This window comes from Budorcas taxicolor, chromosome 9 (assembly GCF_023091745.1).
Source record: "Budorcas taxicolor isolate Tak-1 chromosome 9, Takin1.1, whole genome shotgun sequence".
Classification (NCBI taxonomy): Eukaryota; Metazoa; Chordata; class Mammalia; order Artiodactyla; family Bovidae; genus Budorcas; species Budorcas taxicolor.
The window spans coordinates 31,018,232-31,032,360 of NC_068918.1; the positions used below are offsets into that span (position 1 = coordinate 31,018,232).

Sequence of the window (14,129 nt, forward strand, 5' to 3'; positions counted from 1 at the left end):
TTCCCTAATCTAAGATCAGTTGACTGTGTCTATTTCTGGCCTCTCTATGCTGTTCCTTTGACTTACTTGTCTATTCTTTCAGCAGTTCCCACTGTCTATATTACTACAGTTTTTACAGTAAGTCTTGAAGTCCTACTATATTCTTTAACATCGTATTGGCTATTCTGAGGTTTGGCCTCTCCAGATAAACTTTAGAGTCAGTTTGACAGGATCCATAGAAAACTTGCTGTAGTTTTGTTGGGACTGCATGGAATCTATAGATCAAGCTTGGAAGAACTAATATCTAGAAAATAGGGCTACTTTCATATACACAAGGAAAGCTGCACACACTGCTGCTGCTGCTAAGTTGCTTCAGTCGTGTCCGACTCTGTGCGACCCCACAGACGGCAGCCCACCAGGCTCCCCCATCTCTGGGATTCTCCAGGCAAGAACACTGGAGTGGGTTGCCATTTCCTTCTCCAGTGCATGAAAGTGAAAAGGGAAAGTGAAGCCGCTCAGTCGTGTCCAACTCTTAGCGACCCCATGGACTGCAGCCTCCCAAGCTCCTCCCATGGGATTTTCCAGGCAAGAGTACTGGAGTGGGTTGCCATTGCCTTCTCCCACCTGAATAAATTCTGGGATTCTGTTACAAAGAGAAAAAGGAAGACCAGATATTGGGGCAAGTAATTAGCAGTCTCTCCACATACATATGGTAGAAAAAAATGTTTCTGATTAAAGGAAAGCTGAGACTAAAGTCATATAAAAATTGGGAGGATATACATGCTTATGGTTTGGACTTTTAATCAGGGTATGTTGTTTTCCAATTAAATAGGAAAAAAGTTACAAAACTTATGGAAGGAAAAATTTTCTCATCCTAAAACATTAATTTTCTAATCTGTCAAAACAAAGTTGTACCTCCAACAGTTGAGAGGTATAATTTTTTAAAATTTTTAATGGGAGGATACTTGCTTTACAACATTGTGCTGGTTTCTGCCACACAACGTGAACCAGCCATAAGCATACATGATCCCCCTCCATCCTGAGCCTCCCTCCCACTCTCCCATCCCACATCTCTAGGTCATCACAGAGCACTATGAGATATAATTAATGTGAGGTGTGTTCTATTCCAGCATAAACCATATAAAATGGCTGGGTTATATAGTCAGAAACAAATACTGGTAATTTCATACAGATCAACCTGTATCAAAGTTTGTGAATAATTTACTTAAAAAAATACTAGTTAGAGCAGATCTAGCTTATCACCGTAATACTTAATTTTTAATTGGAGGATAATGGCTTTACAATGTTGTATCACTGTAGTAAAATGACTGTTACAGCTGAATTCCAGTCATCTTTCTTCAGTAGGAAAGGAGTGAAATTACATTTGGAATATCAGGAACTGTACCTTCACCCTTAAGCACTTCTGAATTCTTCTGTTCTCAGAATTGTAATATTGATGTTGGTAGACTGGAAGATGTCCCCCCCGCAAATATTTTCATGCCATAATTTTCAGTGTTATGCTTGTTTAAATTACATGGCAAAACAGACTTTGCAGATGGAATTAAGTTACAGACCTTAAAATAGGGAAGTCAGCCAGATGTGCCCAATGTAATCAAATAAAAGACAGAGGGTCTAACATCAACAGGATGACAGAAGTAGCAGGAGAGAGTCAAGGACTGAGAGGAACTTGACCATGGTTGGCTTTGAAGAGAAGGGGCTATGAGTCAAGAACGCAGCCAGCCTCTGGAATATGGGAATGGCTCTCGGCCAACAGCAAGCAAATGGGACCATGATCCTTCAATTGCAAAGAACTGAATTCTGTAAACAACTGAATGAGCAAGGAAATGGAGTCCCCCATCCCACCTCCAGAAGAGAAGTTCTACAAATACCTTGATTTTAGCCCAGGTGAAACCCATCTCAAACAGCTGACCTACAATACACTTTTGTAGCTTAATACACATAAGCCATTAAATGTGGTAATTTGCAATGGCTGCAATAGAAACTTATGCACCTACCTTAGTAAAACCTCCATTTTAAAGGACTCATCACAGAATGGTCCCTATAGTCCCTGAAACCATATTTTTAAAAACTCATATATTTGGTCCTTAATGATTCTAGTATATTAAACTACTAGAAACTGAAATGTGTATATAGCTAACAAAAATTAAAATTGTGAACTACAAAGTCAATTATTTTATATAAAAATTCTATAAAAAGTTCATGACTAGTTATTATGAGAAACATTTCATCTAGGAGTGATTTCTAAGGCAGTTTCTTGGGTATCCATAAAAACAGACCCTTCTGTCTCAAAAGAAGGGATATCAATAAGAGGGCCAGAATCCTCTATTTCCAAGTTCGGTGGTTTCTCCTGTTCATAAATCAGGTTTGAATTATCTTTCATTTGAGTCTCATGCTCTTCCAACTCCAAAGATTTATCTGGATCTGAAGCTACAGCTTCATCCTCTTCATGTTGATGCAGAAAATTACAAATCATGTTGGGTCTATAGGAGAAATCATTCTCCTTGATTTGCAGCCATTCCACACCACCTAATAGGGGAGGGTGTGGGTGGGGTGAGAAACCAAGAAATATGAGAAAGGAATTTTAGTTACTTACAAATATTTTTAATTTAAATGTTCATATGAGTATTTATCAAAATAAAACCCCAACTTAAAGAAAGGAATATTGTGCCTGAACCAATCGATAACAAACGTATAATTTTCATCTTACATGGAGACCTTGGAAAGCCTATAAGGTATGCATTATGAAAATCACTGCTATTCTAAGCCCTTTCTCCAGAGTCCAGTTCCCAGCTCATTCTGAGAGATAACTGATCTTCCACTGCCATCTCTTGTCCAGAAGAAAATTGTCACTTCCCTACAATTTTCTTCTTATTCAGTCAGCTTTCAAATACGGTGGATGATACCACTCTATCGTCTTCCAAGTCAACATTTATGTGTCATTTTAAATTGAAGAATCCAATTGTGAAATAAAAAACCTCTCTGAAATAAAATACCTCTCCAAAAAAATCCTTGAAAAAAATGTTTGTTCCTTTTCATACCTACAGCCAAAGCCCTAATCCCTCAATGAACACCCATAGTCAAGAATTGCTTCAATAATGCTAGCCATTTTTTTCTCTTATCCTTTTGACCCTTTCAGAAAGCCAAGCATTTTCATAGATACTTAATTCCTATAACCCATGCTCTTTACTGTCACTGTCAAAGTTCCATTAGGTATCTGTAAGATATCCCAACCTATCTTGTCACCCTGTTTGAGCATCCATCTGTCCTATACCCCACCATAAACTAACTCTTCTGCAGCTGTTTGTTGAAACATCCTTACGGTTGACCCCATATCTTTTCTCTATAAAATCTCCCTCTTTCAAAACTCGATTAGGCCTTTCCCTACAGCTCAGCTTCAACTATTGACTTCTATTAAAAAAAAAAAAAACCAACCTATTTTTTGCTTCCAATAACATTATTCTAAACATAGAGAATAACATTATTCTAAAAAAAAAATTTTTTTTAGTCATCAAGTTCAAAATCTTAAAGCTACCCTAAAGCCTACTCCGTTATTTAGCATAATACTTGGCACATAACAGATAACTAAGTTGAGTGAAATGGGTGTCGGGTCATAGACATCCATGTCTGTCTAAATGTGATTCACTTTAGAGTACAAGCTCCTAGAAAATAAGGCCTACACCTCCTGTCTACTTTGTTCTGCTGGCATCCAAGATGGTCCCCAATGACCCTCACCTACCTGACACGCATGCCCCTGTGTCGTCCCCTCCCACACAGACAGGATATCAAAGAAATGACAGAATGTGACTTCTAAGGCTAGTTCATAAAAGACATTGTGGCTTCTACTTTGGTCTTAAAAATCACTTTGTCTGGGAAAGCCAGCTGCTGTGCCAAAGGGCACTCAAACCAGTAGTGTGAGGAGGGCAAGGCAGTGGCGCCTCCAGCACAAACGCACTAGCCATGTGAGTGAACCATCCTACAGTTAGATCTTTCCAGCCCTACTTAAGTCTTCAGATGACTATAGCCCAGTCAACAAAATGACTGCAACCTCATGAGAGACCCAAGCCAGACTACCTAGCTAATAAGCTGTTTCCCAATTCCTGATTCATAGAAACCATGGGAGACACTGCTTCTGCTGCTGTTGTTTTAAGCCATTAAGTTTAGGGGCCACTTTTTATGCAGCAATAGATAACCAGTACAGCCTTGAATAGTTGGTTGCTAATTTATTTGATTAAAATACACCCAAATTTTGCACTTCCCTGGTGGCACAGTGGATAACAATCTGCCTTCAAATGCAGGCGACACAGGTTCGATCCCTGGTTTGGGAAGATTCCATATGCTGTGGGAGCAACTAAGCCCATAAGCCACAACTACTGAGTCTGTGTGCTGCAACTACTGAAGCCCATGTGCCTAGAGCCTGTGCTCCACAACAAGAGCAGCCACAGCGATGAAAAGCCTGTGTACTGCAAAAAAGAGTAGCCCTGCTTGCTGCAACTACAGGAAACCCGTACAAAGCTAATGAATAAATAAAAAGATGCACCCAGATTCTCCCGAAGATCTATTAGATTATGAAAAGACTAGAGCGAACTCTGTAACTTCCTTCAAGAAGAATATTTAAATGATAGTTAAGCCATCTGATATGTATCTGCCTTTCAAGTTCATTCTAGAACTTCAAGTGCCTCCTTCCTATTATTTTCAAAGTGCCTAAAAAAGAGGATAGTTGTGGAATACGTAAGAACAAAGATTTGTTATATAGTTATGTGTAGCTGGTATAAATTTCTAGATGATGAATGTACCTTCAAATATTTGTTCTTTACAATAAATCAAGCCACGAATATTCATCATTAGGGTCTTATTTACTAGTGTTTCAAATATGTCTTTGAGCAATAAGCCTTGTTTTTGGTGGACAAACACATTTATTCTGACCATGTCCCAAATTCCCTAGGGCAACAAAAAGAGGTTGGTGTGGTGAACAATGGGCTTTTAAACCATCAAGTGTTTATTTGGCCATCTCTGCAAACATGTGCCTGCTACAGGTGCAAGAAACACCCATAAAGTCTCTAGTGTTGGATGACTAGCACCTGGAGAAGGCTAACTGGGTGTTTATTAAGAACTAGACTTCAGATTAACAACTGTGGTCTTAGAGTCCCTCCCTCACATATAAAGCCAGCTTCTTCCAGTCGTGAGCATCTTGGGGAAGGTCACTGCATCTCCCCAAAGCTCAGGAGATGCTGTGGGGTCAAGAACTGCTACCATTGTATCTTTTGCACTTACAAAGTTTTAATGGTGGGGAGAGGAGTGGCTGCTGAATTCCTTGGGGTTGAAATCATGTCAAGTTGCTTGACAAACTCCTCAAATCATTTCCAATGCAAAGCAGATAAAAATTTCTCATATGTCTCCAGTGCCCCCAGCTATATGAGAATTCAACTAAATTTTAAAATCTATCTTTGGTACTTTTTATGGAGAGCTCTCAATTTGCACATACTTAACCTATTACACATAGTTATTATTATGAAGTACAAAGAACATCCTGGCAACAATGTGTCATAAAGCCAATACTGAATCATCTATTTTCAGAGAAATAAGTGAACTAACCTATGTTTTCTTCTCCTTCCTTCTTTTCCGTCAGAAGAGTCCTTGTCATGCTGAGCTTCTTCATTGTGTGGCACTTATATTTTAGCACTGTTTTGTTACTGCCTTCTGCATCCACTAAAATACAAAATGAACACTATTATACTGCTTGATGGCATCAAATAATCGTGTTAAGCCTCAATGGTTCCAGTTTAGAGAGCTAAACTACTTCCTATCAAGATAATGCAGTTAAGTTCAAGATTTAACTCATTCCTCCTGCTCCAGCCACAGAGAAGTAATAGATTAAATACTTAAGAACTGAAGATACAAATGAACTCAAAGACAACACACATCTACAGGGGACAGAAACCCGAAGTTAGAGTAAAGCTACAACGCTGGACTGGAAGAAACACAAGCTGGAGTCAAGATTGCCGGGAGAAATATCAATAACCTCAGATATGCAGATGACACCACCCTTATGGCAGAAAGTGAAGAGGAACTAAAAAGCCTCTTGATGAAAGTGAAAGAGGAGAGTGAAAAAGTTGGCTTAAAACTCAACATTCAGAAAACAAAGATCATGGCATCTGGTCCCAGCACTTCATGGGAAATAGATGGGGAAACAGTGGAAACAGTGTCAGACTTTATTTTGGGGGGCTCCAAAATCACTGCAGATGGTGACTATAGCCATGAAATTAAAAGACGCTTACTCCTTGGAAGAAAAGTTATGATCAACCTAGACAGCATATTCAAAAGCAGAGATACTACTTTGCCGACTAAGGTCCGTATAGTCAAGGCTATGGTTTTTCCAGTAGTCATGTATGGATGCAAGAGTTGGACTGTGAAGAAGGCTGAGCGCCGAAGAACTGATGCTTTTGAACTGTGGTGTTGGAGAAGACTCTTGAGAGTCCCTTGGACTGCAAGGAGATCCAACCAGTCCATTCTGAAGGAGATCAACCCTGGGATTTCTTTGGAAGGAATGATGCTAAAGCTGAAACTCCAGTACTTTGGCCACCTTGTGCGAAGAGTTGACTCCTTGGAAAAGACTCTGATGCTGGGAGGGATTGGGGGCAGGAGGAGAAGGGGACGACTGAGGATGAGATGGCTGGATGGCATCACGGACTCAATGGACGGGAGTCTGAGTGAACTCCGGGAGTTGATGATGGACAGGGAGGTCTGGCGTGCTGCAATTCATGGGGTCGCAAAGAGTCGGACACGACTGAGCGACTGAACTGAACTGAACAGGTCTATTAGGTGCCAGCCCTGAAGTGGGAAAGCGGGGTCGGGAATTTGGGTTTACTGGGTAATGAGATCTAAAGTTCTGTCGCTCAAAATGAAGCACCAAAGTCAGACACTACTTGAAGCCAGACTGGAGTGAGAAGATCCCCAGTCAGGAGAGAAAGCTGAGAAAAAAAAATTGCTATCCACCTGCTGCTTGGGGTCACAGCTTTATAAAAACTGTGGGTGTAGGTGGGAATGACGGATGAGACTCTGTGCTAAGGATGTGAAGCATGCTGAAATCCTGCCACTGTGTGACTACTGATACTACACTTTAGAGAGCAACACAGTGGTGTCTATTAAGTTGAACCATGTAAAACTGGCAATATTCAGCCCAAATTGTTAATTTCAGATGGTTGAATCTACTACACACACTTACCAATCTAACAGTTCCGTTTCTAAGTGTATACCCAAGAGGCATTTTTACATAGACGCACGAGACATTTTTGTGATGAGTAAATAAGCATAATTAAGAAAACAGGCTCTGGAGCAGACCATCTTGGTTCCAATCCTGGCTCTGCTTCTAGGTCTATGACCTTGAGAATGTTTTTATCTCTCTGTGCTTCAGTTCCTTCAAATATAAAATGAAGATAACAATGCCCTCTACCTCATAGACTCGTGGTGAGGATTCAGGACATTTATACATGGAACACTTAGAACAGTGGCTGACATACAGAAAGCACTCAATAAATTTTAGTAGTTATTAATAAAAATGGAAGCAACCAACATGTCCATTAATTGGAGAAAAAACTGCAGTACATCACAAATAGCAATAGAGAAAATAGTTATATATACATATATATATATAAGCATGTAAAAAAATCTCAAAATGTATCTCTGATTGAAAAAAAGATATAGAATGATACATTTATCAAATGCTACAATTTATATGAAGTGTGAAAGTATCCAGAAAGTGCTATTTATTGTCTGCTGATACATACATATGTAATATAAAATCAGGTGTAAGAAAGATAAACACCAAATTCAAGAGAGTGATCACCTCTGAAGACAAGTGATTACCTCTGAAGACAGAAGGGAGTAATTTTGGAGAGGGATACACGGGCTTCAAATGCACCTGGAATGTTTTTTAACTACCTAGCCAAAAGTGATGATTTGACACAGGTAGACAGTGGGTACATGAGATGTTTAACTTTAATATCCATCATATACAAGTATGTTTGAAATATTTCACAACAAAAAGAGTTGAGTCAGCATAGCAATCACTTACCATATTCAACATTTTCTTCAAATATAACACAGGTCCCAACAGTGTCTGCAGAAAAACATTAAGGCAACTTGTTGAAATAGCTGCTTTCTCCAAAAGGCATATAAAAAAGGGAATTTCACCTCTCTGACATCCTCCTACCTTCATACTCTCCAGCAAAGACATAGCTGTCCACTTGCAGAATGGGCCTTTCAGTATCAATTCCCTACAACAGAATATAGGACCATTAAAAAGTCATTAGTAAAAACAGCCTTGGGAGTGGGGGAAATGGGTGAAGAGAGGCTCAAATAATACCAACTTCCAGTCATAAAATAAATAAGTCCTGGGATGTTCTTAACATCACGGTGACTATAGCTGGTACTGTACTTTATATCTGAAAGTTGCTAAGACAGTAGATCTTCAAAGTCATTACCAGAAGAAAAAAAATTTTGTAATTATATATGTAGTGATGGGGGTTAATTAGACATTGTGGTGATCACTTCACAATACAAATACTAAAAACGTACAGCTGAAACTAGTATAATTAAAAAAAAAACTGTTGTTAAATCCTTCAGTCATGTCTGCCTCCTGGCAACCCCATGGACTGCAGCACGCCAGGCTTCCCTGTCTTTCAGCATCTCCCTGAGTTTATTCATACTCATGTCCATTGAGTCAGTGATGCCATCCAACGATCTTGTCCTCTGTCGTCCCCTTCTCCTCCTGTCTTCAATCTTTCCTAGCAGCAGGGTCTTTCCCAATAAGTCAGCTCTTCACATCAAGCGGCCCAAGTATTGGAGCTTCAGCATCAGTCCTTCCAGTGAATATTCAGGGTTGATTTCCTTTAGGATCAACTGGTTTGATCTCATTGCTGTCCAAGAGACTTTCAAGAGTCTTCTCTAGCACCACAGTTTGAAGGCTCAATTCTCAGCACTCAGCCTTTTTTATTGTCCATCTCTCACATCCGTACATGACTACTGGAAAAACCGTAGCTTTGACTAGATGGACCTTGGTAGGCAAAGTAATGTCTCTGCTTTTTAATATGCTGTCTAGGTTGGTCATAACTTTTCTTCCAAGGAGCAAGCGTCTTTTAATTTCATGGCTGCAGTCACCAGCTGCAGTGATTTTGGAGCCCAAGAAAATAAAGTCTGTCACTGTTTTCATTGTTTTCCCATCTATTTGCTATTAAGTGATGGGACCAGATGCCATGATCTTAGTTTTTTGAATGTTGAGTTTTAAGCCAACTTTTCACTCTCCTCTTTCACTTTCATCAAGAGGCTTTTTAGTTCTTCTTCGCTTTCTGCCGTAAGTGCAGTGTCATCTGTGTATCTGAGGGTATTGATACTTCTCCCAGCAATCTTAATTCCAGCTTCTGCTTTATCCAGCCCGGCATTTCGTATGATATACTCTGCATGTAAGTTAAATAAGCAGGTGACAATATACAACCTTGACATACTCCTTTCCCAATCTGGTTGCAAACTGTTGTTTCTTGACCTGCATACAGGTTTCTAAGGAGGCAAGTAAGGTGGTCTGGTATTCCCATCTCCTGAAGAATTTTCCATAGCTTGTTGTGATCCACACAATCAAAGGCTTTAGCCTAGTCAATGAAGCAGAAGTAGATGCTTTTCTGGAATTCTCTCGCTTTTTCTATGATCCAACGGATGTTGGCAATTTGATCTCTGGTTCCTCTTCCTTTTCTAAATCCAGCTTGTACATCTGGAAGTTTGTGGTTCACATACTGTTGAAGCCTAGCTTGAAGGATTTTAAGCATTACTTTGCTAGCATATGAAATGAGTAAAACTGTGTGGTAATTTGCACATTCTTTGGCACTGCCTTTCTTTGGGATTGGAATGAAAGCTGACCAGGTCAGTTTTATAAAAAATATTTTATTTTTTATGAAAATTATATATTATAAAATAATTTATTTCTGTTTGGCTGTGCTGGGTCTTCGGGGCTGTGTGGGCTTTCCTCTATCGCAGCGAGCTGGGGCTACTCTCTAATCACAGTGCTCCGGCCTCTCACTGCAGTGGCTTCTCTTGTTGCACAGCATGGGCTCTATGGCACTCAGGCTTCAGCAGCTGTGGCTGGAGGGCTCGGAAGCACTGGGCTCAGCAGTTGATGCGCAGGGGGCTTAGTTGCTCTGGGGCATGTGGGATCTTCCTGGATCAAGGATCAAACTCTGGTCTCCTACATTGGCAGGTCGATTCTTTACCACTGAGCCCCCAGGGGAATCTAGTATAATATTATATGTCAATTATTCCTCAATTTAAAAAAGAAAAGAAGGATTTCCCTGGTGGTCCAGTGGTTAAAATTCCATTGCAGGGGGCACAGGTTAGATCCCTGGTCAGGAAGCGAAGATCCCACCTGCCTGGAGTGGGCACAGTAGTTGCAGCCCGGAGGCTCTTTAGTTGTGTCCTGTGGGCTTCAGCGTCCGTGGCACTGAGACTTAGCTGCCCCAGGGCATGTGGGATCTTAGTTCCCCGCACCAAGAATTGTACCCCTGAGCCCTGCATTGCAAGGCAGATTCTTAACCAGGGAGGTCCAAAAACACTGCATTTTTTTTTCAAAATTTCACCTTCCATTTAAAAATGCCACCCCCTCCCCCACAAATCTTTAACTCTTCCCAGCCACACATGCAGACATCAGGCATCGTTGTTGATGCTGTCAACTACAAACTGGCACTTGCCAAGAGCACTGCCAATGACTGAACAAGGGCATCTGCCACCTGCCCCTGTGGAGACGGAACCCTGTGCTGCTGCAGCTACTGACCTTCAGCACCTCCTGAGAGAGCTCAGGGTGCAGTGAGGCACTGTGTGCTCCAGGGAATCTGGTGCGACAGATCTTTAGATAGTTGGATCTTTTCAGGAACTGATTTTATGATCCGAACCCTTGCATCTCCTCATACCTGGAAAAGCACTAAATCCCTTCATGGTGACATCAAATCCTTGTGACTAGCAGAAAACCTTTTGTAATATGAGTGCTTAATGGTACTGAACTCCCCCTTCACCAAAATCTTATATATTGACCCTTCCCCACTGTCTCTTTGGAGCAGTCTCTCAGAACTATCAGAGACGCTGCCTCCCTGGCTGCAGTTCTCATTTTGCCCCAAATAAAACTTAACTCCCTACTCTCAAGCTGTGCATCCTTTTGTAGCCGACAATGCTGTAGAAGTTGGGCATTAGTTTTCTCCCAGCTGCTCCCATAGCTCCCTGTACTGTGACTGTCTCCAATGGTTCACTGCTTTGTATACCTGGAATTAATCTATTTTAAGGGGATGCTTTTGAATTGTGGCATTGGAGAAGACTGCGAGAGTCCCTCGGACAGCAAGAAGATCCAACCAGTTCATCCTAAAGGAACTCAGTCCTGAATATTCACTGGAAAGACTGATGCTGAAGCTGAAACTCCAATACTTTGGCCACCTAATGCGAAGAACTGACTCATTTGAAAAGACCCTGATGCTGGGACAGACTGAAGGCAGGCGGAGAAGGGAACGACAGAGGATGAGATGGTTGGATGGCATCACCGCAATGGACATGAGTTTGAGTAAGGTTTGGGAGCTGGTGGTGGACAGGGAAGCCTGGCGCGCTGCAGTCCATGAGGTCGCAAAAAGACACGACTGAGCGACTTAACTGTCTCAACTAAAGGGGATGGGTATGTCACCATTCATTCTTGTTTCAGATTTAAGAAAACCTACAACAACCCACCAATTCTACAAGACTCACCAAAATCTTGCACTTATTTTCACATTTTGAGAGCAAGTCTGAATCAAGAATTCCTGATAATTCCACCATAACCAACTGCTCCTGGTGGAAGAAAGAAGGGTTAACGCGTTAGCCTGTGAGAATGCAGGAAGAGGCAGGCAGTTAAGGAGAAAAGCCAAACACTCGCAGTGAAACGACTCCACTTTCGTGAAAATTAGGTTCTGCTTTCAAGGAGAGGAAGCGCGCTCCGTTAACGAAGGTAACCTCCCTCCTTCCCCCTAGAACGTCCGTGTGGCCCGTAGGGCTGTGGGCAGCTGCTTTCCGCCCCGCGCGCTCGGGGGCACAGTCCCGCCAGGCGCCCCGGGGCCGCGCCTCGACTCCCTGCCGCGCACACAGCCACTTCCACCCCCGCCACCACCGCGCGGGCTTCCGCCGTGGCACTCACTGTTTCCTCCTCCTCCTCTTCCTCCTCTTCGTCCCAGTCCACCCAACTCGGCTCCTTGGCAGCTGCCGCCATGCCGCCGCTCCTCTGCGCCGCCAGCGAACCGTGGGCCCCGCCCGCCAGGGCCGCCATCTTGAGTAAGGGCAGCGGCTCCGGCGGCGCCCGCCGCTGCTGCCAGCACGCGAGATGGCGGCCGCCGGGCCCACGTGGACCTCCTTTTCCCCTCCGAGAGCTGGAGCCAGGACTCTGGCCTCTGTCGGGGAGCTTCGGCGACCTAGGGAGCCCTCGGACTCCCGTCGCTGGTGGGACGAGCCCACTGGCGAGCGAGGCAGAGGAGATCAAGAAGGTGCAGGCAAAGAGGCCACCGTGCGCGAGGGGAATGGAGAGGCCTAGAGTATCTCCATCCTACATTGCTTTGAAAGAAATTCTTTATGTTGTGTAAACACTCATCCTCAATTCAAGTTCTCCCCGAGCCAAGCTAAGGCTCGTTCACTGCCCTAGGAAGTGAGCTTGGGTTTCAGGACCCTGCAAAAGCTGCAGGCTTCGCAGGTGGCGCTAATGGTAAAGATACCGCCTGCCAATACAGGAGAAGGGGGTCGATCCCTGGGTTGGGAGGATACTCTGGAGGCGGGCATGGCAACCCATTCAAGGACTGAGGAGCCTGGCGGGCTGCAGTCCGTAGGGTCCCATAGAGAGGGACACGATTGAAGCGACTTCGCACGCAAAAAAGATGTAGGAATGGCAGATGGAGATCCGATTGCCCTAAGCGCTGTAAGAGACAGAAATTGGGGAGTACTAGACGAAGGAGCCTGGTGGGCCGCAGTCCATGGAGTCGCTAAGAGTCGGACACGACTGAAGCGACTTAGCAGCAGCAGAGACTAAGTAGGAGAAGGCAATGGCAGCCCACTCCAGTTCTCTTGCCTGGAAAATCCCATGGACGGAGGAGCCTGGAAGGCTGCAGTCCATGGGGTCGCTGAGGGTTGGACACGACTGAGCGAGCGACTTGACTTTCACTTTTCACTTTCATGCATTGGAGAAGGCAATGGCAACCCACTCCAGTGTTCTTGCCTGGAGAAGCCCAGGGACGCAGGAGCCTGGTGGGCTGCCGTCTATGGGGTCACACAGAGTCGGACACGACTGAAGTGACTTAGTAGTAGTAGTTAGTAGAGACTAAGTAAAGTGAAGTTTCAAACAGGATTTTTGTAAAACTAACTTCATGGATTTTTCTGATTATAAAACAAATGACCGTTGTAGAGAGACAGGATGATCTACCTCCATAGAGTATGAGAGTTAGGGTCTGATACTTGTCTGATTTTGCTGCATTATTAACTGCAAGGCTTTAGGCAAGTTGGTTTTTGTGAGGATTAAAAGAGATAATACCTGTAAAACGGATTTAGCCCATTGTCTGGCACATATTAAGCACTTAATATGCATTTAGTCTAGTCATGGTAATAATGTATACAAATTTAGAGTATTATAACTTTAAAAAAATTTTCAGGGAATTTTCTGGTGGTCCAGTGGTTAAGACTATGCTTTGTCTGCGGTGGCCTTGGTGGGGGAAATATGATCCCACAGGCCATGCTGTGTGGCTGAAGAAAATGAAAAACAAAAACATTTTCCTACACAGTTTAGCTTTCCAGCTTCTTTCTACATACACAAACAATTTTTATTACAAAAATGTGTTCAAACTATACATCTGTTTAAAACTTGCTTTTCTCACTATATGTAGTATCATGGATGTTTTCCATGATAAATATAGATCTATGTGATGGTATTTATTGATATTGCACAACACTTTAGTAAACATTTTTGTGCATTTTTACCCATTCCTTCATTAAATGCATGGGATTTCATAGCTTTAAAAAAATGGGAGAAGTACTGGACTTCTTAGAAGTTGTAGAACTTAGAAGTTCTAGATCTGGAATATAGTAATTGTGATCTG

The 14,129-nt window shown here is 42.6% G+C and overlaps 1 protein-coding gene across 1 annotated transcript; it reads right to left on the minus strand.

Annotated features, from left to right (window-relative positions):
- Window positions 1-1,103: 1,103 nt before the first annotated feature.
- Window positions 1,104-12,319, minus strand: GTF3C6 (general transcription factor IIIC subunit 6). The gene is made up of 6 exons (XM_052645588.1): window positions 12,191-12,319; window positions 11,767-11,847; window positions 8,210-8,273; window positions 8,072-8,116; window positions 5,593-5,706; window positions 1,104-2,526 (listed from the first exon to the last, which is right to left on the minus strand). Exons 1-6 carry the CDS (start codon window positions 12,317-12,319, stop codon window positions 2,225-2,227), a joined length of 735 nt encoding a protein of 244 aa, XP_052501548.1. The 3' UTR covers window positions 1,104-2,224.
- Between the last annotated feature and the right edge of the window lie 1,810 nt (window positions 12,320-14,129).